The 23,776-nt window shown below is 34.3% G+C and overlaps 1 protein-coding gene across 3 annotated transcripts in view; it reads right to left on the minus strand.

The window, feature by feature from the left end:
- SORCS1 (sortilin related VPS10 domain containing receptor 1) overlaps positions 1-23,776 on the minus strand; it is a 714,896-nt gene that overhangs the window by 120,008 nt on the left and 571,112 nt on the right. For all 3 annotated transcript variants that reach the window (XM_051981370.1, XM_051981369.1, XM_051981371.1), the window contains exons 9-10: positions 21,395-21,574; positions 1,578-1,724 (exon numbers count right to left, since the gene is read on the minus strand). In XM_051981370.1, the coding sequence (XP_051837330.1) occupies positions 1,578-1,724; positions 21,395-21,574 (327 nt within the window). The remainder of the gene's footprint in view (positions 1-1,577; positions 1,725-21,394; positions 21,575-23,776) is intronic.

Genomic DNA, 23,776 nt, shown 5'->3' on the forward strand with positions numbered 1-23,776 from the left:
TGAAAATATTCACTGCAAGAATTAAAGTCAGACCATGTGTTTAGCATCTCATAATGAGCAAAAGTGACTCAAAAACAATGGGATGAATTTTTCAAAAAGAATACTTTCTTTAGAAACAATGAGGTTAAGTAGAGATGTGAACAGTATAGATCATATCCTCAACCTTTCTTTGTGTCACAGACCTCACTATCATGACTCCTATGGACTACTTCTCAAAATGACATTTTTAAATGCATACAATAAAATACATAGGAAATACATACATAAAATAAATTAATTGTACTGCTTTATAGTTATCAAAATATTTTAAGGTGTTTAAAATATTTTTAAAATATGATCATGTAGTCTATGTTAAGAATCATTGGTTTGAGTAATCATATACATAGGATAAATGTGACCTTATTCATCAAATCTTAGAATATTAAGACTTGGATCTACTTTTTGGAAACTGAAGGATCTCTCTTTTCAGGAATTATTAAATAATTTTAGTTTGTCCCAAATAATTTAGTCCTGAATAGTACATTGGCTTATGCTGTTTTCTGCTTGGTTCATACATTGAAGTCTCATTTCTTCAACCAGATTAGAAGCTCCGTAGGAGTTTCTAATCATATCTTAAAGTTGTTGCTTTATGTGTATGTCCCCCTCTCTCCCTCTCTCTCTTTTTCACCCTCTCTCTTTTCTTCCTCCCTTTCTTTCCTTTCTTCTCACTGTTTCTCTCTTTCTGCTTCTCACTGTCTTTCTCTACCTTTGTCTCTATCTCTGTCTCTTCTGTCTGTCTCTCTCCATGTGTGTGTGTCTCTCTTCCTCACCCTCTCCCAGCACAGTAATTGATCACTTAATTTTTATTGCTTGATTGATTTTTTTAAACAATTTAAGTGGAGTTCACCTTTATACATTCAGGACTTGGATATTCTCAGTGCAGAATTTTCCTCCATCCCTGCACACTCAAACACATCTTTAAAGTTCATAGTAATATAGCTAAGTAATTATCAGAGGCAGAAACTGAGCTCAGAACTTCTTGAAGGAAAATCTAGGCTTCTTTTCATGTTATTCCCTTAATTTGTACCATGTAGGATAAAACATAAATAAATGGTGCCTGCTAGCCCCAGAGGCAGTGCAGAGCAGACCAGAATGCAAGTTCGAGAATGTTTAGATGAAGTCGTAGGATGATCATTTCATAATAGAACAGTAATAGAAAGGTAGGGATGTTAGAAGAATGTCCCTCTCATGTTGGACAAGTACTAAATTTTTCCCTAAATTCCCCTTCAATGACTCAAAGAGAGAATCCTGAATGGGACAATTCAAGAGACTACATAAGGTCATTGTTTAGCCATTTATATCACTCAAAAAGGTTCTGCCACAATTGAATTCATATTCATTAAGTGTTTGCCATGTCCCAGGCATTATGCTAGAAACTGGGGATATAAATACCTATTGGGATCCTCTTCCCTCCTACCTCCTGTTCTGAGTAAGTTAGCTCTTCTTCAAAAGATGAAGTAGGCTGGCCTATTGCCTCTCTGATACCCAGTGCATTCACAGTTACCTAGGGGAAAGTTTGTTTAAATGTAGCAACTTACCAGCAGGCAATGTACAGGGTCCCCTCTTAGATCAGTGTCAGGAGCCTGCAGCAACCGCCAGTCTCTACCTTTGTTGTATGTGATGAAAGTCTTCACTTGGTTGTCAATCTTCTTGTTAGCCAAGAACATTCCCTTTATCCCTGCTACCTGGGAGAAATTGACATGGCTGAAAAATACATCCATTTGAAAAGGGATTTTCCCCCCAGAATAAAACAACAGGCTCTCAGATGTAGCCCAGAGACTATGACTAGGTGAACCATGAGCAGTTCACAAAATTTGAGGGTGACTAAGCAGTGGATTCCACTCAGCAGGAAGCATGACATTCATACCAACAGGTAAATCAGCTTGGATTTGCCCAGGAAACCTTGTGGAATCTTCCAAGTTTTCTTTGACTATATACTATGACTTCAAGACCAGGTGAACATGATTTATATATTGCTCACGGTTTTAGCAATTAGATTATTCATACATATGGCAAAGAGAAATGAGATAAAACTCACAATTCCATCAATATTACTATTTTATTTAAGTACAGCTCTATAATGATAGTATATATTTCATAATATCATTTGAAAAAAAGTTAAAAAGTAATTTGCTCTTACACCACAACCATCTGTCTTTTCTGTTCTCCCCCCTCCAAATCTTTATTTTACCCTCATGCCTTATAAAATAATAAACTTCTGGGGGGCATCTAGGTAATGCAGTGGATAGATCACCACCCCTAAAATCAGGAGCACCTGAGTTCAAATCTGACCTCAGACACTTAACACTTCCTAGCTGTGTGACCTTGGGCAAGTCACTTAATCCCAATTGCCCCAGCAAAAATAATAATGATAATAATAAACATCTGTGTTTCAAAGAATGAATCAACATTTATTAAGCTTTTATTATATGCCAGGTATTGTGCTACAACTGGCAATATAAATACCAAAGCAATATAGCCCCTGCCCTCAAAGAGTTTATATTCTAATAGGAAAGGACAATCCATATAGAAAAGTGGTAGATGAGGATAGATATTTTGTTTGACAATAAATAATAGAACCATAGTGCATTCACTTGACACATCATTTCCAAAGGAATCATACACCATCCTTTCCCATTCCCCCCCCCCCAAAAAAAAAAAAACAGCTGCCTCAGCTCAGGGATGAAACAAATGGACAGGTACAGATTCAATAATGTTATAAATAGTATATTGGTGCTATTTTTAAAAACCTTCAGAACTTGAGTAAAACATCTGAGGTACAGAAGATGTCCCAGAGATATAATAGGCTCAAAACTTGAGCATAAAAACCCACCAAAGAAGAAGAACAAACATCATTTTGTTTACGTCCTCCTATGTCACTGGGTGCTTGTTAGAGTAGCTATACTAGTAGCACTTATTTTTAATTCATGTAGTTTTTGTTTCCAGAGATACTAAGCCTATTTTCTCTGATAGCCAAGCCTTTTTTCTCATATGAGTTTTTTTTTGTTGTTCTTTAAATGGATTCTATTTTTTTGTGTCCTTTGGGAGAATGAATTTCCCTGGTGGATCAGTTTATCTGTGTGTCACAGTTATGGGCTTGAGGGAGTGGGAGAGATAATGGACTACAGTAGAAGTGAATTCTGAGAAGTCAGTCTTCCAGAGACAGAACTATTACTAAGGTAGAATTACCTGGATATTTCCAAGGTACCAAAATGAGTTACATAGTAAAATTTTGCAGAACTTAAAGCTCTATAGAAATGCTAATTGTTATCATTATTGTTGTTGTTATAATTAAATCAGGGAAGGGGCACATCTTAGCAGGCAATGAATCATGAATACTTTGATCCTGTTACCATAGCACCCCTCTTCTAAGGTGACCAACCTAGCACCCCATTATCTTTTGTATCTGCCTTCCCACTCTACCTCCTGGGGCTTTCAGAACTATCAGCTATGCACTAAGAGCACACAATTTCTACTTAATAGATATTTATTACAAGAAATGGACAAAGTTAACATATGTATGTATATATATATATGTATATATATATATATAATATAATTACTGTATTTGCTTAAAAGTTATTATTCTACAACTTTATTCAAAATTATTCCATAAATCATAATTTTTAGTAATTCAGATTATGTTTCCTTATTTTCTTACTGTTCAGTCTTCAGAAGTGTTCAGCTCTTTGTGACCCCTTTGACAATAATGTCCATGAAGTTTTCTTGGTAAAGATAGTAAAGTGGTTTGCCATTTCCTTCCTCAGTTCATTTTATAGATAAGGAAACTGAGGCAAAGTGAGTTAAATGACATGACCCGAGTCACACAGTTAGTAGTCTCTGAGATGGAATTTGAACTCAGATTCTCCTGATACCAGGGCCAGCATGCTGTGCCACCTAACTGCCTTATGCTTCCTTATTTAGAATTCAAATAAATGATTTCATAGATTTTAAAGGAAGGGAGCTCAAGGGCTATTTATTTACTTCAACCTCTACTTAAAAATCAATCTCCTCTCTAACAATACTTGACAAGTGGTCATTAGGCTTTTATAACTTCTATCTGTTGCTTCTCAGCTCTGGGGCCAAACAAAATAAATCTAATCTCTTTTCTGCATGACAGTCTTTCATGTATTTGAAGATAATTATCATCATCTATAAACACACACACACACACACACACACACACACACATCTCCAAAGTTTTCTCTTCTCTATCTTAAACACTGATAGTTTCTGCAACTGAACCTTCTATGGCCCTCTTTAATATGTTCTCAAAGTTCTCCGTAACTGGCAAAAATGAACACAAAGTTTTCTGACCAATAATTCTTCTCTAATAGAAGGATTACCATCTTATTTTTGAATGCTTGGTCGCTATTAATTCTATTTTATGGTCCCTAGGCAGAAGCAGACATGTTGATTTAGAGAATTATTATATTAAACAGAAAAAAAAAACACTCTAACCCATGCACATGGCTCACTGGCCCCCATCAGGGCCATGTGGTTTAGAAGATGCAGTCATTTACACTTTATTGGATTTCAAATGCTGCTGGAGAAGAAAGTCTCTCTTTGTAATTCAGTTCTAGCTATTTAGCCTTCAAGTTTATCTCATAATATCAAGGAAAAAAAAAAAAAACTAAAGCCCCCTCCCCCAAGCTGAGGGGATATAGAATAGACTGTATAGGTCAGAGCAAGAGAGGAGCTGTTCATTTTCTTTAGAATTATCAAAACAATGTTAGTTCTTTTACACCTACTCCTATAAGATAGAAATTTTGTTTAAAAGAAGAGTAAAATAACTGAGCTGGAAGGGAAATTAGATTCATCAAGTCTCTGTTTACTACTTACATTTATGATTGGGAAACGGAAACATAGAAAGGGAATATGATTTGCAATCCTGCAACATACACTTCTTTTCTTTCACCTGCTCTAATAATCTTTTTTTTGGAAAACTTGTACTGTTCATCACTGTTTTTAAGTTCCAAGTTCCTTAGTTTTGTTTTTGTTTGTTGATTTGCTTTTTTGGCGGGGATAGAAGGGGAAGATAATCTTTCTCAATATAGTCTGTAGTTTGGTTCTGTCAAAATAGTCAATCTATATTTGATATTAAAATCTAACTTATTATAACCTCTGTGCCTTTCTTCATGCTTCTCCTTTTTCCTAGAATGACCTTCTTATGTAGACTACTACACTTTGAAGCCTATTTTAAATTCTGGAGACAGTTGATAGCACAGATAGAACACTAAACATGAAGACAGGAAGACCTGAGTGCAAAATTTATCTCAGTCACTTACTAGCTGTGTGAACCTAAGGAAGTCACTTACTTCCTTTATATCTCAGGTTCCTCATGTATATAGTGATGATAATAACAGAATTTAATTTTCAGAGTTGTTTTAAGGGAAAGGATATTTTTACTGTTTTTTTTTGACAATATTATTTTATTTTTCCAAATACATGTAAAGATAGTTTTCAACTTTAATTTTGCCAGACTTTTACCAGATTTTTCTCCCTTCCTCCCTTCCCCCTCCCCAAAGACAGCAAGCATTGAAGTAGGTTAAATATGGCAATACTTTTAAACACATTTCCATATTTGTCATGTTATGAAAAAAAAAACAAACTAAAAGGGGGGAAAAGCACAAGGCAAAAACAAACAAACATTCATTTTCCATTAATTTTCTCTCTGGATGAGATTAGCATTTTCCATCTAAAATCTATCAAATTGTTTTGAATTACTGCTTTGTTGAGAAGAGCCATTTCCATCATAGTTGATCATCTTATAATCTTGTTGCTATGTACAATGTTCTCTTGGTTCTGCTCACTTCACTCAGCATCAGTTCATGTAAGTATTTCTAGGCTTTTTCTGAAATCAGCATGCTCATATTTCTTTTAGAACATATATTTTGGAATATATATATATATATATTCCATTACATTTGTATATCATAGTATTCAGCCATTTCCCAACTCATGGGCATCCACTCAATTTCCAGTTCATTGCTACTATAAAAAGGCTGCTACATACATTTTTGAACATTTTCTCTCTTTTATGATTTCTTTGAGATAAAGGCAGTAGTTACACTGCTGGATCAAAGGGTATGCACAGCTTTATCACCCTTCGGGGATAGATCCAAATTACTCTCCAAAAAGGTTGGATCATTTCACAACTTTATCAATGCATTAATTAATGTACCAGTTTTATCACAAGGGAAATAATATGTGTAAAATGCTTTGTGAAATGTAACTATATAAATGCTTGTTTGCTTTCTTCCTTTCTTCCTTCTTCCTTTTCTTCTTTCTTTCCTTCTTTATTTTCCTACTTTCTTTTCTTCTTTCTTTTTATTCCTTCTTCTCCTCCTTTTTCTTCTTTGCCTGCTCTTTCTCCTTCTTTCTCTTCCTTATCCCCCTTTTCCTTTCCTATTCTTTGAACAAGATGACTTTCTGTTGTTGTATTTTTAATCAAAATACAACTTTTCTTTCTCAATAGGTTCTGTCATGCCTTCTCACCATAAGCACTTTAAGGCAAAGCCTGAATTCTATACTTAGTTTGGAGAAGAGAAGTTTTAGGACAGGCATAATAGCTGTCATCAAAAATGTTGTGCTCAGAAAAGCAGAAAAGTCATAAGGTTTATTCTATCTGGTTTCCTGGGACAGAACCAGGAATGACAGGCAGCATTTTAAAATTAGGGGCTCACATTAAAGAGAACGTTTTAAAAACTGAGTTGCCAATAAATGAAATGTGCTGCTTTGAGAGACAACTAATCTATAATCCCCCTCATTGGAAATCTTCAAATTCCAGTTAATGCCTGGGAATCCTGTAGAAAAGATTCTTTTTCAGGTCAGGGGAAAACAGACCAAAATTAATTCGAAACTAAATAATCTATTGCTAAAGAATGAGTAGGTGAAATAACAAATCATAGACACAACCCAATAATCATCCAAGAGAATGACAAAATGAGACAACATACCAAAATTTGTGGGATTCAGCCAAAGTGGTAATTATGGAAATTTTATGTCTCTAGATGCTTACTTACATAAAATAGAGAAAGAGAAGATCAATGAATTGGGGTTGCAAGAAAAAAAAAGCTAGAAAATTCAAATTAAAACCCCCCAATTAAATACCAAATTTGAAATTCTGAAAATAAAAGGGGAAATTAGTAAAACTGAAGTAAAAACTAGTGCATTAATAAACAAAACTAAGAGTTGATTTTGTGAAAAAACTCCAACAAAATAGATAAACCTTTAATTTGATTAGAAAAAGGAGAAACAAGAAAATCAAATTGTTAGTATCAAAAATGAAAAGGAGGAACTTTCCACCAATGAAGAGGAAATTAGGGCAATAATTAGGAATTGTTTTGCCCAACTATATATCAATAAATCTGATAATCTAAGTAAAATGAAGGAATATTTATAAAAATATAGATTTCCCAGATTAACAGAAGAGGAAATAAATTACTTAAATAGTCCCTAGGAAAAGAAATTGAACAAGCTATTAATCAACTCACTAAGAAAAAATCTCCAGGGCAAGACAGATTTACATATGAACTCTAGCAAATATTTTGTTTTAAATTAATTCCAATACTATACAAACTATTTGAAAAAATAGGGAAAGAAGGAATCCTACCAAATTCCTTTTATGACACAGACATAGTACTGATATCTAAACCAGGTAGGATAAAAACAGAGAAAGAAAATTATAGACCAATGTCCCTAATAAATATTGAAGCAAAAATCTTAAATAAAATATTAGCAAAGAGATTGCACCAAGTCATCTCCAGTATAATACACCATGATCAAGTAGCATTTATACCAGGAATGCAGGTTGGTTCAATATTAGGAAAAAATTAGCATAATTGACTTTATTAATAACCAAAGTAACAAAAATCATATGATTATCTCAGAAAAAGCATTTGATAAAATCCAACACCCATTCCTATTAAAAATACTAGAGAGTATAGGAATAAATGGAATTTTCCTTAAAATGATCAGTAGCATCTATTTAAAATCACCAGCAGCATCATATGTAGTGGGGTCAAATTAGAACTATTCCCAATAAGATCAGGGATAAAATAAAATTGTCCATTATCACTATTGCTATTCATTATTGTTTTAGAAATGTAAGCTTTGGCATTAGATAAGAAAAAGAGATTAAAGAAATTTGAGTAAGTAATAAGGAAACCAAATTATTGCTCTTTGCAGATGATATGATGATATACTTAGAGATCCTAGAGAATTAACTAAAAAACTACTAGAAACGATTAACTTTAACAAAGTTGCAGGATATACCACATCAATCATCAGCATTTTAATACATTATCAAAGAAGTCCAGCAGCAAGAGATACAAAGAGACATTCCATTTAAAATAACTGTAGCTAATATAAAATATGTGAGAGTCTACCCACCAAAGCAAAGTCAGGAACTATATGAATACAATTACCAAACACTTTCCACACAAATAAAGTCAGATCTAATCAATTGGGAAAATATCAAGTACTCATGAGTAGGCTGAGTGAATATAATAAAAATTACAATACTACCTAAATAAATCTACTTATTCAATGCCATACCAATTGAACTCTCAAGAAATTATTTTACAGAGCTAGAAAAAATAACAAAGTTCATCTGGAAGAACAAAAGGCCAAGAATTTCAAGGGAAATAATGAAAAAAAGATGTAAATGAAGGTAGCTCAGCTATACCAGGCCTAAAAGTATATTATAAAGCAGCAGTCATCAAAACCATCTGGTACTGGCTAAGAAATAGAGTGGAATAGTTTAGGTTCACAGGACAAAATAGTTAATGTCTATAGTAATCTAGTGTTTGACAAACCAAAGGGCCCAGCTTTTGGGATAAGAATTCATTATTTGCCAAAAACTATTGGGAAAATTGGAAATTAGTATGGCAGAAAGTAGGCATTGATCCACACCTAAAGAGTGATATTATAAGCAAATTAGAACAACAAAGGATAATTTACCTCTCAGACCTGTGGAGAAGGAAGGAATTTGTGCTCAAAGAAGAACTAGAGTACCTTATTAAACACAAAATAGATAATTTTGATTATATTAAGTTAAAAAGGTTTTTGTACAAACAAAACCAATGCAGAAAAGATTAGAAAGGAAGCAATAACCTGGGGAAAAAATTTATATTCAAGGGTTCTAATAAAGGTGTCATTTCTAACATATGTAGAGAATTGACTCAAATTTATAAGAATTCAAGCCATTCTCCAATTGATAAATGGTCAAAGGATATGAACAATTTTCAGATGAAGAAATTGAAACCATTTCCAGTCATGTGAAAAAGTGCTCTAAATCACTATTGTTCAGAGAAATGCAAATTAAGACAACTCTGATATACCACTACACAGCTCTCAGATTGGCTAAGATGACAGGAAAAAATAGTATCGAATGTTGGAGGGGATGTGGGAAAACTGGGACACTAATGCATTGTTGGTGGAGTTGTGAAGTGATCCAACCATTCTAGAAAGCAGTTTGGAACTATTCCCAAAGGCTATCAAAATATGTATACCCTTTGACTCAGCAGTGTTTCTACTGGGCTTATATCCCAAAGAGATCTCACAGGAGGAAAAGGGATCCACATGTGCAAAAATGTTTGTGGCAGCCCTTTTTATAGTTGCAAGAAACTGGAACCTGAATGGATGCCCATCAGATGGAGAATGGCTGAATAAATTATAGTATATGAATGTTATAGAATATTATTGTTCTATAAGAAACAATCAGCAGGATGATTTCAGAGCGGCCTGGAGACACTTACATGAACTGATGCTAAGTGAAGTCAATAGAACCAAGAGAACATTGTACACAGCAGCAACAAGATTATACGATGATCAATTTTGATGAATGTGGCTCTCTTCAACAATGAGATGATTCAGGCCAGTTCCAATGATCTTGTGATGAAGAGAGCCATCTGCACCCAGAGAGAGGACTATAGGAACTGAGTGTTGTGGATCACAATATAACATTCTCACTCTTTTTTATTGTTGTTTGCTTGTATTTTATTTTTTTTCTAATTTTTTTTCTTTTTGATTTAATTTTTCTTATGCAGCACAAAAAATGTATAAATGTGTATACCTGTATTGGATTTAACATCTATTTTAACATGTTTAATATATATTGGATTACTTTTCATCTAGGGGAGGGGGTGGAAGGAAGGGGAGGAAATTTGGAACACAAGGTTTTACAAGGGTTAATGTTGAAAAATTATCCATGCATATGTTTTGAAAATAAAAGGCTTTAATTGAAAAGAAAAGATTCTTTTTCAGGAATGGGTCTTATTAAATGGCCTTGAACAACCTTTACAACGTTTACATTGTCTCCCATTCATAACATGAGCTCCTTGTGGGCAGGGATTTCCTTACTTTTCTCTTTGAATATACAGCACTAACAATGCTTTAAAATTACTAGGTGCTTAAATCATTTTTATATTCATTTTTAAATTCTGGATTCTCTTCATGCTGCAAATATTGCTTTTTTTTGCCTCTTTATTTTTTATGCTACTCATTGATATTTTTATCTAGTTCTGTCTTTTGGAATGTCTTGAATTTTTTGTTCTGATGTAGTTTATTTCTCATTGTTGTTTAAATTTTTTACATTTATACTTCTTAGTAATTACATCGTAATTTCCTTAAGGAAAGAGGTCACATGTTACTAATTCTTCTATACTCACACAATGCCAAGCAAATGGTGAATTCTCATTATTTGCTGAATTTAATAATCTTGTTGTTCATTTGTTTTCATGTCTAAATTCTCATTTGGAGTTTTTGTGGGAAAAATACTGGTGTGGGTTGCCATTTTCTTTCTCTAACTCATTTTACAAATGAGGAAACTGAGGTAAATAGGTGAAGTGACTTGCCAAGAGTCACACAATTAATTAGTGTGAGGCTGGATTTGAATGCAGGAAGATGATTTTTCCTAAATCCAGGTCCCATGTTCAATTCACTGAATCACTTAACTGCCCTGAAATGTTTGTTTATGTTTAATTGGGAAATATTCCTTTTCCCAATAGCATTATTAATGTGTTTGGGGTTAAAAAGGAAGAGAGATAAGGAGCACAGTATTTCTTTTACCATGCTACCCTAGAAGGTAGGTGCTAAGACTATTAACCTCCCTGAAGATGGGGTCAGCTTCTCATGGAGAAATGCTTTCCAGTCTTATATAATCTGACTTCTGATTTAACTGAATTGTTGGACTTCCATAGCCAACTTCTGCCTCTGCTAAATGAAAGAAACTACTTTTTTTCTCAATGAATTCTGTTTGGAACTAAACCCAAGAGTCAGCATTTGAAGTTACTCCAGAAATGGCAGAAAGTGGGTATCCCATGATTTATACCAAATTAGGCAATACTTCAACTGGTGTAATTTAATTGGGGATTTGGAAATGGACTATTTTCATTGAAGAAGTAGGGGACTAGATAGGGACAGGCTTGGTATCAGAGACTATAAATAGCTAAACTTAAGAGGATGGATCCCCAGTGCTGCTCTTATTTTCAGAGAATTCCTGAGTTTATAGTTTTACCTAAATCCCTTCTGCTACTATCCTAAAATGATATTGAGAGCCAAACAAGATGTAAGTCTTAAATAATGAGATCAGATCTAGGTATCTTATGATAAAGGTGTCTTCCACCTCTTCTATGTTGTATCTTGGACTGTGACTCAGAGCCTTTCTTTAAAACAATCAACACAAACAATTTCTACCTCTTTGGTTCTTTCCTAGTTTACTCCAATAAATTCAATAAATGTTTACACAGCATTTATATTTATATATAAGATGCTGTCTGGGGCATTGGGGATGCAACGAAAAAGACAATTTTTTTTTAAAATTTCCCTTCCTTTAGAAGTTTATAGTCTGCATGCTAATTATGTGTGTAAAACCTACACAGATAATTAATAATTATAACTTGAGGAGGAAGAATACTAACAGATGGGGAGTTCAAAAAAGACTTCCTAAAAAGTAGCTCTTCTGTTTGCAAATTTTGTAAATACTTCCTCATGTACTATTTTTTTTTAATTTATGTTGTCATGTATGTGCTATGCTTCCTCCCACAAGACCACAAGAACACAGAGGATAGCTTCTCTGGTATGTTCTCTTTGTATTTTCTAGTTCTTAGCAAGGAGATTTCATGAAGGGTACTTAACAAATTGCTGTTTAATTGAATTAAATTAATTGGAGTTATAGTATCACTTCTGCATGGTTTCATTTTGCAAAATACAAAGTTTGTAGTTCTTTTGACAACAGAAACAATATGTTTCATACTGTCATGCACATATATGAATATGTATCATTTGCTTGTTACATATGTTTATTCTTTCCCTCATCTTGCCTTGAATAGGATTTTTATGTCCTGTGTACATCAAGCAAGTGGTTTCAGCATGTTCACAATAATTTTCATCCTTGCTGGGCCAACTGTCACTGTCTATTAAGTCATAGTGTTCTTCATCATCATTAATTAATCTTCTTTTCCCAAAGGAAGGTGGATATTCTCCAGTCTGTCAAATCACCATCCGTCATCTACACCAATGCAAACATACCGGATGACATGCGTCACGGGCACACACATCACAGTCCTGTCTGCATTGGCTCCACTGGACAGGCCCTTCTGATATCCATCCCTTTCATGGTTAGCAGAAACTAATCACTTGGTATTTCTGCTGCAGGAAACAGAAGTCAAAGGGCTTCTATTCCCAGAGATCTCTTAGTTCAGTGGATAAAATCATATATCTTCAGCCTATTCAGTGTATCAGTTTAGAAAAGTTTAGAAAGGTATATATACACACATACGCACACACACTGAAGAATCTCTCCAGTGGCTTTCCTGGAAGTTAATACTCTTCTTATGCACCTAGTATATTCTGATTTATATACTTATCTACAATATCACAATCTCCATAAGGATAGTAGTAATGTCTGATTTAATTTTTGAATTTCCCCCTATGATAGACATAAGTGCTTCACATAGAAGCAGCAATGAATCATTCCCAAGATTATTTCCTTCATCCTATATAATATAATTTCAGATACTTTTCTTCCCTCTCAAGTAAACTCTAAGGCTTCGCCTCATTCTCCTTAATTCATCACTAATAAAGCAGAATCAATTTAGTTTAATAAAGTATTCTCAGTTATTTAGTATCTACTATCTGTAGTCTAAATAAATATGATCCCTATCCTGTCAGTCAGTTCAAGATTTTGTCCTTTCATAATCTTGGACTGCCTGTGTATAAAAAATTTCATGGTAGCATGAAAAATAAACTACAGGCAAAGAAATAATGAAAAATGACTTTAACAAAGGTACTATTTCCTAGTGTTGTCTCACTCTAATCTTGCCTTTGAAAGTGGTGTCTGAATGTTTTCTCCTAAATATTCTATTTAGAATCCCTGTGATTAATATTCAGGAAATGGTGTTTACTATTGGCTGGAATTCATATAAAATTCACTGAAAATGATATTGGAAGAATCTGAGGACTTTGCTTGAGAAGGAAAAAAATATATAGTTTTAATGAGTAACATGCTAATCTCTTCACAAATCACAAAGAACAGCAACAAGTCTATATGGTCCTTAAAGATTGAATTGGACTTGTAATATCATTGGTAATAGGAACTTCCCAATGAAGAAATTCCCTGTACCATTGTAGATTAGCTTTTGCTAATTAAATTACTTATTCAGGGTCATATAACTATTATGTGTCAAAATCAGTACATAAACCTTGATCTTTGAGAGTTTGAGTCTTTCTGTCTAGTTATTCCACCATGCTATTTTTTCTCTCTCCCTCCCTCTTTCTTGCCTTCCCTTACCTCCCTCTCTTTCTCCCTTCCTCCCTCCTTTCCTCCTCCCTCCACCCCCTTCTCTCTCCTCTCTCTCTCTCTCTCTCTCTCTCTCTCTCTCTCTCTCTCTCTCTCTCTCTCTCTCTCTCTCTCTCTCCCACACACACACACACACACACACACACACACACACACACGGAAATTCCCTTCTATAGAAATGGTTCTGTAAAATCTAACCAAATCAATATTCCTGCAACCTGCTAGAAACCCAGATTGCTTCTTTTATTTATTTCTCCCAGATCTGATTGGTATATCCTATATTCTCTTACCCCTTAACCCACACCACTGATGCTTCATTCTCTCTGCCCCTTATTAATTCATGTATGGATTGCCTTACTTTCCATTTATCACTAAGCACTCATCATTCATTGCAATTCAGCTGGGAGATTCTCTCTGGATGGCTTTCAGCTCCCTTCTAGCCAGAACAATCAGATTTAAGGGAACATTTGTGCCAGCTTCAGTGTCAGCCAATATTCTTTCCATCTAGGTAATCAGCAGATACGGCACCACTAGTCTGATCACATCAATTTCAATCCAAGTCCCTATGAACTGTCAGTAAAATAAAACAAAGCCTTCTTTTTCCACCCCCAACCCCTACATCCCAGGATATGGGACATTTTTACATAATGCAGTCAAACCATTGTTCAGACTACTGATAATAGGAGGCAGCATTCTATCTATAGGCAGACAATAACCAGGTAGACCTATGTGGGTATCCTGAGGGGAACAGGAAAAGTTTGAACGATGTTTAAGGGCTACCTTGATCCTTACCCCTCCTCATTCTGTACTCACTACAAACATTTGAATTTTATAGTAAGCATCTTGAATAGCTTTCTAACAACAAGACAAGTCAGAGTCAATCTTGTCTAAATTTGTCAAACTTCACCTTATCTTAGGGCCAATTAAAATGGCCTCTGGGTCGGTCAGAAAAAAAGAAAAAAAATAGAAAAATGTTTCCATGTTGGCCTGAGAAATTAGAATTAGGGGAAAGAGAGGTAAAGAGGGAGGAGAAAAAGTAGCCTAAAAATCAATGGGAAATAGTCAAGGGGACACAAGATGTTGCTACTATTCATAGGGAAAGGGGAGCTGAGTACTAATTTTTGTATCCCAGAAACTTTAGAGGCTAGATATTGTCATCTCAATCCTTGACAAATGGTGGAAAAAACAATGGAATTATCAATATGAAGAACAGTGCAAATATATATGCAATGTATATATGTATTCATGCATTTATATGTGTGTATGTATATTCAAAACAGAAATTCAGAATGAGGAGATCCCCATTCATAGTCAAATTATATTAGTGGATTGTTAGGTATTATTAAAAGTTTAAAAATGTCATTAAGATAAGAGATTGAAAACATGAATTTCAATCTGTACCCTTTACATTCTAAAATACTTGACATGTTCTTTTAGATACTAGATTATCTGGAATGAGAAGGGGAAAAAATGAAAAGTTTTGAATTATATACTATTATATCTTAAAATAATGTATAAGTTGATGGTGGACATTATGAAAATTTATTTTATGCATTATGAGATTCTAATATAATTCACCAAAATCTTCCATGTTTCAGCATTTTCACTCTTTTTGTTGTTTGCTTGCATTTTATTTTCTTTCTTATTTTTTCCTGGTTTGATTTGATTTTTCTTGTGCAGCAAGATAACTGTATAAATATGTATGCATATATTGGATTTAACATATTTTCTACTATTCTAGGGGAGGAGATGGGAAAAGGGGGGAAAGAAATTGGAACACAAGGTTTTACAAGGGTTAATATCAAAGAATTATCCATGCATATGTTTTGAACAATAAAGAGTTTTAATAAAAAAAATCTTCCATGTTGCTTATTGAAGTATGCATTTTACTGAAATAACCATGTAGCATCTTATATTAGATTCTTTTCCTATGCATACTTAACACAATAGCAGTGAATCCCCAGAGAGATAACCACTACTCTTAGTCAGTAGAGAAGCCTTCATGAGGCTTAGGTACTATGTTCTCCATCAACTGTCAGCCAGGAAACTCAAGGTGTCTCATTCCTCAAAACTACTTCCTCCCTTAGATAACTCTGAGTATCATTCTTTTTCAGTGGCTACATGAAGTGTGACTGTTCCTTCATTGCACACTGAATTAAAGAATACCTGAACTTTTGAATGGGGTATTTCCTTTGGGGCAAGTTGTTTCTAGATGCCTAGTCAATTAGAAAGTGAGACAGGAAGAAGAGAAAAATCCCCTGCTCCTTTCTCCTTCTCCCAACAAAAGTTCCTTCATAGAGTATTCTTAAAGCTGTACTTTTGCAAGTTCTCAAAGAAAATTCTCATGAATTTCGAATAAAAGTGAGGAAGATTGGAAAATGTACAGCATTTTGCAGATTTGCAACAATAGCTCCAACTACCACAACAGGTAAAATTTATGATGTTATGGGGCCTGATCCTTTATATTGATGCTTAATGCTAAGTTCCCAATGAGAACCCTAGACATTCCCAAGCAAATAAAAAACAAATCTCATGTCTTTTACCTTCCTAATGACATATGCTGTTCTCTGACCAACGTGTCACTTTTATGAAATGAATTAGATTTAGGGAAGTGAGGTAGGAAATACATGGAAAATTGAGTTTCACCAAATTATGAGTGAAGTTTTAAATTCTTCATTTTAGAATACTGAAGACTACTAGGTGGACCGTCTAAAAACTGCCTAAAATTTACACAATAATGAATAACTTTCTTTCCAAACAGCTATGTCTGAGATTAATAGAAATAATAGGAATAAATTCTTTGGTGAACTTTCTGTGATGCAGACAGCTTTTGATTCTGAAGTACCAAAAGCAATTGAAGTTAGAGTGGATTCTAACAGACTCTGATGTCCTCTCATTTAGATGTTCTCTGTTTTACAAAGTGAAGAAATTGGAGGCAAAGTTATTTACTAAGTCACCTAAATTCCTATCCAGCAGAAAGAACTACAACTACTCAGGGAAGTTATTCAATCAGGAAGTTCTTTTTCCTAACTTTAGTCTCTTTTGCTTCAATTTAAGAGAATTTCTCTTTTTATTATTATCTAAGGAACTAGATAATATTCATCAACTTTATCATCTTTCACATATCCTTGAAAATATTTAGAATAGTAGAAACAGAGTTTGGAAGGAAAATTTGGAGCAATATAATCCAACTTCCACTCAGTGCAGGAATAAATAAACCAAAGAGCATTTATCAAGTACTGTACAAGATAAAAGTTACATAAAGATAAAAATTAAATAGTCCCTACCCTTAAGAAGCTTATATTCAATTAGAGGAGGCAGGATGTACATAAATAAATTTATCTCCATATATGCATATATTTAGATTGTGGTTATGACATAGATACAAAATAAATGATTTTTAAAAAGGAAAGCATTAACAGTTTATGTGGGACATCTGAAAAGATCTCATATAGAAAGGGTGGCAGCTAGATGATGCAATGGATAGAGTAATGAGTCTGAAATTAGGAAAACTCATCTTCCTGAGAACAAACCTGGCCTCAGACTAGCTGGGTGACTCTAGGCAAATCACTTAACCCTTTTAGCCTAAGCTAGAGAAGGAAATATAGACAATATCTTTGCCCTTCCCCCCCAAAAAAAAACAAATGTGGTCACAACAGAGCAAAGTACATGAATTGAGTTTTAAAGGAAACAAGTGATTCTAAGTGGCAGAGGTGAGGAGGGAGTATATTCAAGTCTAGGAGAAAGCCTGTATAAGATGAAAGATATATCATTAGAGAGGAAAAGACCTATTTGGCCAGATCACAGAGTGAGGGAAAGGAAGTAAAATATATTCGAGCTGGAAAAGTAGTAGGGCCAGGTTGTAAATGGCTTGAAAGGCCAAACAGAGGAACTTAAATTTATCCTAAAAAATAGAGCACCACAGGAGGTTATTGAGCAGGGCTGTGATATGATTACGTTTCTGGCTTTAGAAAAATCACTTTGGTAGTTATATAGAAGATAGACTGGAAAGGAGAAAGACTTGAGACAAGCCAATTAAGAGACTATTGAATTAGTCCAAGAGGAAAGTAATGGAGGCCTGAATGAGAGTATTAGTCATGAGGATAAGGTCATGAGGAATATAGAAGAGGTAGTAACTACATTAGCAACTTTTTGGATATGTGAAGGGTGAGGGAGAACAAATCAGGAAAAAATGGAAATCTATATAACGGGAAGGATGACAGTGTCTTTAATAATAATAAAAGAAATTCAGATGAGGGGTAGATTGGGAAAAAAATACTGGGTTGTATTTTTGATGAACAGAATTTGATATGCATATGGAATATTTGGTTTGAAATGCCCAGTAAGCAATTATAAATGCATGTGAAGGTCAAGAGAGGTATTAGATAGCATATATATATATATATATATATATGTTTTAAAATAATATGCATCACAATAATCTGTAAAGACTATAATATTCTCCATAGACATAATTTTGGCTTTAATATTTTATGGCTATAACCAGGACTATAATCAGGACTACAAATATAACAAGGGAGCAAATAGGCACTTGAGAGCAAATAGGAAGTCCCAGTACTATGAAAAAATTTAAAGGTATAAACTGTATAAGAATTAGTGATGCTGATGGACAGGAGCTTTGCAACATATGCATCTACTGCTTAAAATTTTCTTATTTCATCTATAATAGACATAATTTGAATAACAGGTGACCTTTTCAAATCTTGCTTGGCCAATTAGACTGTAAGCAATGATAGCATGCTCTCTGATATATCTTCCCATCCCAAACCCATAAAAAGTCCCCATCAAGACAACTTCCTGTTTTGTCAGATTTGGTGGATTCTTTACTCTCTTCAAGCTACATAGGCCATAGCTGAGTATTGCCTTCATAGTAAAAAGGAGAGAAAAGGAAAGTTCTTGGTGTTCAATTCATCAACCTCAATGAAACAAAACCAAAAACAGAAAACAGAACCATAATTGTGAATATGGATTTTTGTCCTGTCCTTGACAACTATATGTTTACAAGTTAAGTAGACTGTCTTTCATACCCCTTGATTCTGCTGGGGCAGTCTTTATATAATTCTGATACCTGGGTTTATGACAGAGTCCACCTCACTGATAACTACCTGATAAAGCTGGCCATTCTTCTGTTGTACAGTTGTAATTTTTAGAAAGTTCTTTCTTAATATGAACCTAGTCTGCTTCCCTTCAACTTCAACCCATTAATCCTAGCCTTCTATTGCTATAGAGAACCACTGCACTTCTTCCAAATAATAGGTCTTCAAGTAACTAAAACATAAAAATTGAAGTAGACTTTAGATTTCATTTTTATAGGGAACTCCTGGGTGTAGAAAAATCCCTTTACTAACTGACTAGCACTTTCTCTAAAATTTCTGGTCTTAGAGAGCTGCATAGGACACCAATAGATTAAACAAGCTGCTCACAATAAGGTGGGCAGTATGTGTGAGTTCATGTCTTCCTGACTTTGATGTTAACATTCTTTCTTCCATTCTACATTGCTTCTCCAGAAACATAGCCAATAAAAATTTCACATAGCCTTAGTTCTTTAAAGTTTTTTTTACATGTGATTTTGAGACTCGTTTTAAATTGCCTCACTTTCTTTTTCTTTCATGCTAAGTAATCCTAATACTCCTATGCTTTCCTTTGAGGGTCCCCTTATTGGGAATCTCCAGTATAATTAATTTTATTTTTATTGTCTCTTCTGTACACTTTCAAAATCTTCTGCATATTCCTTATATTGTTAATTAGTAGATAATGTTATATATATATAAATATTCTTGGCAGCTAGTGCCTCAGTGAATAGAGCATTGGGCCTAAAGTCAAGAAGAATTCAAATGAATTCAGTTTCAGTCTCAGACACGCACTAGCTATGTAACCCTGGACAAGTCATTTGCCTTAATCCACTGGATAAGGAAATGGCAAATCACTCTAGTATCTTTGCCAAAAATAAAAACAAACAAAACATCATCATGGACAGTATTGGTGTGATATAGTCCACAGGATCGTGAAGAGTTGGACATACCTGACTGAACAACAACATAAATATTCTGGAACTACTTTAATGTAAAGTGGCTATGGAAGTAACTGGTATTGGGGGAAAAAATGAAAAGCTGATACTTCCTATATGCAGATGTAACAGACTCCATTAAGGGGAAATCAGATCCTTGGCTACTCTGGACATTCTCCAGAGCTAGAATAAAGTAGATGTTACATGTGCCTGAGATGTAAAAGTTGTTGGTATAATTTTGGTACCATTCTTGGATGGTTCCAAGCACTTGATTCTAATCAATCAAGATTCTAGTACTACTTTATGTAAATTCCAGGCTAGCTCCCTGGAGAGCTGAGGATCAGCCAGAGTCAGGATAAGCAAAAGTCCTTGGTCTTTAGGGGGAAAAATAAAGGAGATGGACAAAACTGCCACAAGCTCTCCATCAACCTCCCGTCTCTTGGTCCTGTTGCAAAGTGAGTCTGTCTCATCTCACACAACCCTCTAATTCCTCCTATGATTAGCTGTATACACCAAAACATGGAGCCAACACAAAACAGTGAGAAGGGCCATTTTCCCAAACATATGCTAACAGTCATTGTCCAATAGGTAATTAGCTTTAAGTGCTTGATTGTCTGATTCAAGCACACCTTTTAAGAGTTTCAGCCCTTTACAACTTTAAAGTAAAGGGGCTGTGCAAGTAATTGGTATTGAGGCAAAAATGGTATTTCCAGAAGGCATATAAAGTTTTGCCTTAAGCGATCATCCTACCAAGAAACTGGAAAATGAGTGAGTGCCCATCAATTGGGGAATGGGTGAATATGTTATGGCATGTGAATGTATAAGAAATGATGAACAGGCTAGTTTCTTTTTTAATAAAGCTTTTTATTTTCAAAACATATGCATAGGTGATTTTTAACATTCACCCTTGCAAAACTTTGTGTTCCATTTTTTTTTCTCCCTCCCCTCACATCCTTCCCTAGATGGCAAGTAATCCAATGAATGTTAAACATGGAGCAGGCTGATTTCAGAAAATTCTGGAAAGACTCATATAAACTGGTGTGGAATGAAGTGAGCAAAACAAGGAAAACATTGTACATAGGAACTACAAGATTATCTCAGGATCAACTATGATAGACTTAGCACTTCTCAGCAATATGGTGATCTAAGACAATTCCAATAGACTTGGTATGTAAAAGTCTGAATATGGATTAAAGCATAATATTTTTCACTTTTTCATTTTTTTCTTTCTTATGGATTTGCTTTCTCCTTTTTATGTGTGTGTATGTGTTTTTACAACATGACAAATATGGAAATTTATTTAGAAGGATTCTACATGTTTAACCTATATCACAGGCTGTTTTAGGAAGGAGATTGGTGGAGGAGAGAGGGAGAAAAAATTTAGAACACAAAACCTTATAGAAATGAATGTTGAAAATTATCCTCATCTCTATTTAGAAAAATAAAATGCCATTTAGTGAGAGAGAGAGAGAGAGAGAGAGAGAGAGAGAGAGAGAGAGATCAGCCCACCAGACGTGACATACCTCATAGAGGTCAATCATGATGTTACCCTCAGGCCCTCGGCTACTTTGGACATTCTCCAAAGCTAAGGTGAAGTAGACACCACGTGTGTCTGAGATGTAGAGGTTGTAGGTGTCATTTTGGTTCCACTCCTGGACTGCTGCAAACACTTGATTCTCATCTGTGCTGATGACATGCATATCCTAGAGAGAGGACAAAGAAGAGAGATGAGAGTACAGGAGATCCACTATCTGTCAATCCTCATTCAAATTATTCTATAGGCCTGGAAAATAAAATGAGTCTGCAATCTAATAAGAAATCCTTTAATAGGCACTATGATTGCAAATAGTCTCTCTTTTGCATATATGAAAGATATTAATTAATTGAAGGAGTGTTAATCAAACATTTCTTTTGATGTGTTTGTGGGGATGGGCATTAAAAAGTAATGGGGGAAAGAGGAAGGGAACTTAGGTGTAATTTGGATATCTTATTAAACAACTTGAAAAATGTTTTCTTGAATGACTGAGACTTGGGAGAATCAATCACCATAATTTATTTGCCAAGTACAAATATGGATCTTGCTTAAAAGGCTTATGTAAAGTTGAGAGGGAAAAAGCTGAGAGGAGTGGGAAAGGAAAAAATAAAATGAGAGAATGTTCAGCTATTGTAAGCCAAGTCAGATCACAATTTTCCCCGAGTTTGGTCATCATAATATGTCATGAAGATGTCCAATGCTATATGGGCCAATTTAGCTGTCATTTTTAATAATCATAGTTTATTTATTTCTTTGCTCTCCAAGAACAGTAAGAACACTTAAATGAAATAACTCTATTTATTACTCTATCTATCTACTTGAATATATGATGTACAGAGCTATAATTTGCATAATAAATAACCTTTTTCAAATCTTGCTAAGCCTATTAGATTTTGAGTACAAAAGATTAACTTTTGCTTTTTTTTTTTTACTATGTAGCACAGTGCTTAGAACACAGTAGACAATTTTTTTCTGAACTTTTTCATATCACTCTCATATGATATATTCATTCATAAAGAATGATTAGTTATCTTCTAGGTACAATAGAACTATTATGGAATGTTCACAATGTTTCTTATATTATTTCTTTTTGTATTATCCTCTTAATTTCCCCCTCTCTTTTCTAGAATGTAATCTCCTTGAGATCATAGACTCTTTGTTATTTTGCCTTTGTATCCTAATAGAGGACCTTGTACAGAGTAGGGACTTAACTATCCCTTGCTAAATTCAATGACTATAGTTATTTTTTTCCATGTGTTTATGTAAACAATGCAGAGATTGTAAAGGGATGAGGGTTTTGAAGTCCTACAAAAGATGGAGACTGTTTAAATCTTGGTTCTTATATCTATTAGTTGGGTATCCATACAAAAGTCACCTCAACTCTCAGAATCAATTTCTTCATTTGTAAAACAAGAATAACAACACTAATACAAATTATATCAGAGGTAACTTTGGGGGAAAGTATTTTCATAAAACTTAAAGCACTAATAGAAATATAAATTTGAATGAGCAGTATTACTGGACTATAAACTACAAAAAAAGCAGTGCCTCTATCATTCTTTTCCATGTAAAACATTTCCATAAAAGTCATGTGAAAGAAAACATTGACTCCCCAACCCCTTCTTCCCAACAAAAACTCTCAAGAAAAATAAAATTTTAAAAAAGTATGCTTCAATCTGTATTCAGACACAATCAGTTTGTTTTCTGGGTATGGATAGCATTTTTCATCATAAGTACATCAGAGTTATCTTGAATCATTGTATTACTGAAAAGAGCCAAGTCATTTACAGCAGATCATCTTATGATATTACTACTACATTTCACTTTGTGTGAGCTCATGGAAGTCTTTCCACATTTTTCTGAGAGCATCCTGATCATCATTTCTTATAGCATGATAATATTTTATCATAATCATATACCACAAATCATTCAGTCATTCCCCAATTGATGGACATACTCTCAATTTCCAATTCTTTGTGCTGAAAAAAGAGCTATAAATATTTTTGTATATATAAGTCTTTTTCCTTTTTAAAAAAATCTCATTTGGGTTAATACCTAGTAGTGGTATTACTCAGTTAAAGATTAGATGTGATTTTATAGCCCTTTGGGCATAGTTAAAAATTGTGCTACAGAATGGTTGAAGCAGTTCACAAATCCACCAACAGTGAATTATGTCGCATTTTCTATACATTCCTTCCAGCATTTGTTATTTTTGTTTTCTGACTTCTAACATTTTCATTTCCATCTCATTCACAATATTTCCTATAGGGCCTGCCCAATAGGAGCGATCCAATATTTGTGCAATATTTCCCAAGAGGAAGTAACTTTCTCAAACTTTTTTACCTCTAGAATAGTGTTCTGGATAGTATGG

This window comes from Antechinus flavipes, chromosome 2 (genome assembly GCF_016432865.1).
Source record: "Antechinus flavipes isolate AdamAnt ecotype Samford, QLD, Australia chromosome 2, AdamAnt_v2, whole genome shotgun sequence".
Classification (NCBI taxonomy): Eukaryota; Metazoa; Chordata; class Mammalia; order Dasyuromorphia; family Dasyuridae; genus Antechinus; species Antechinus flavipes.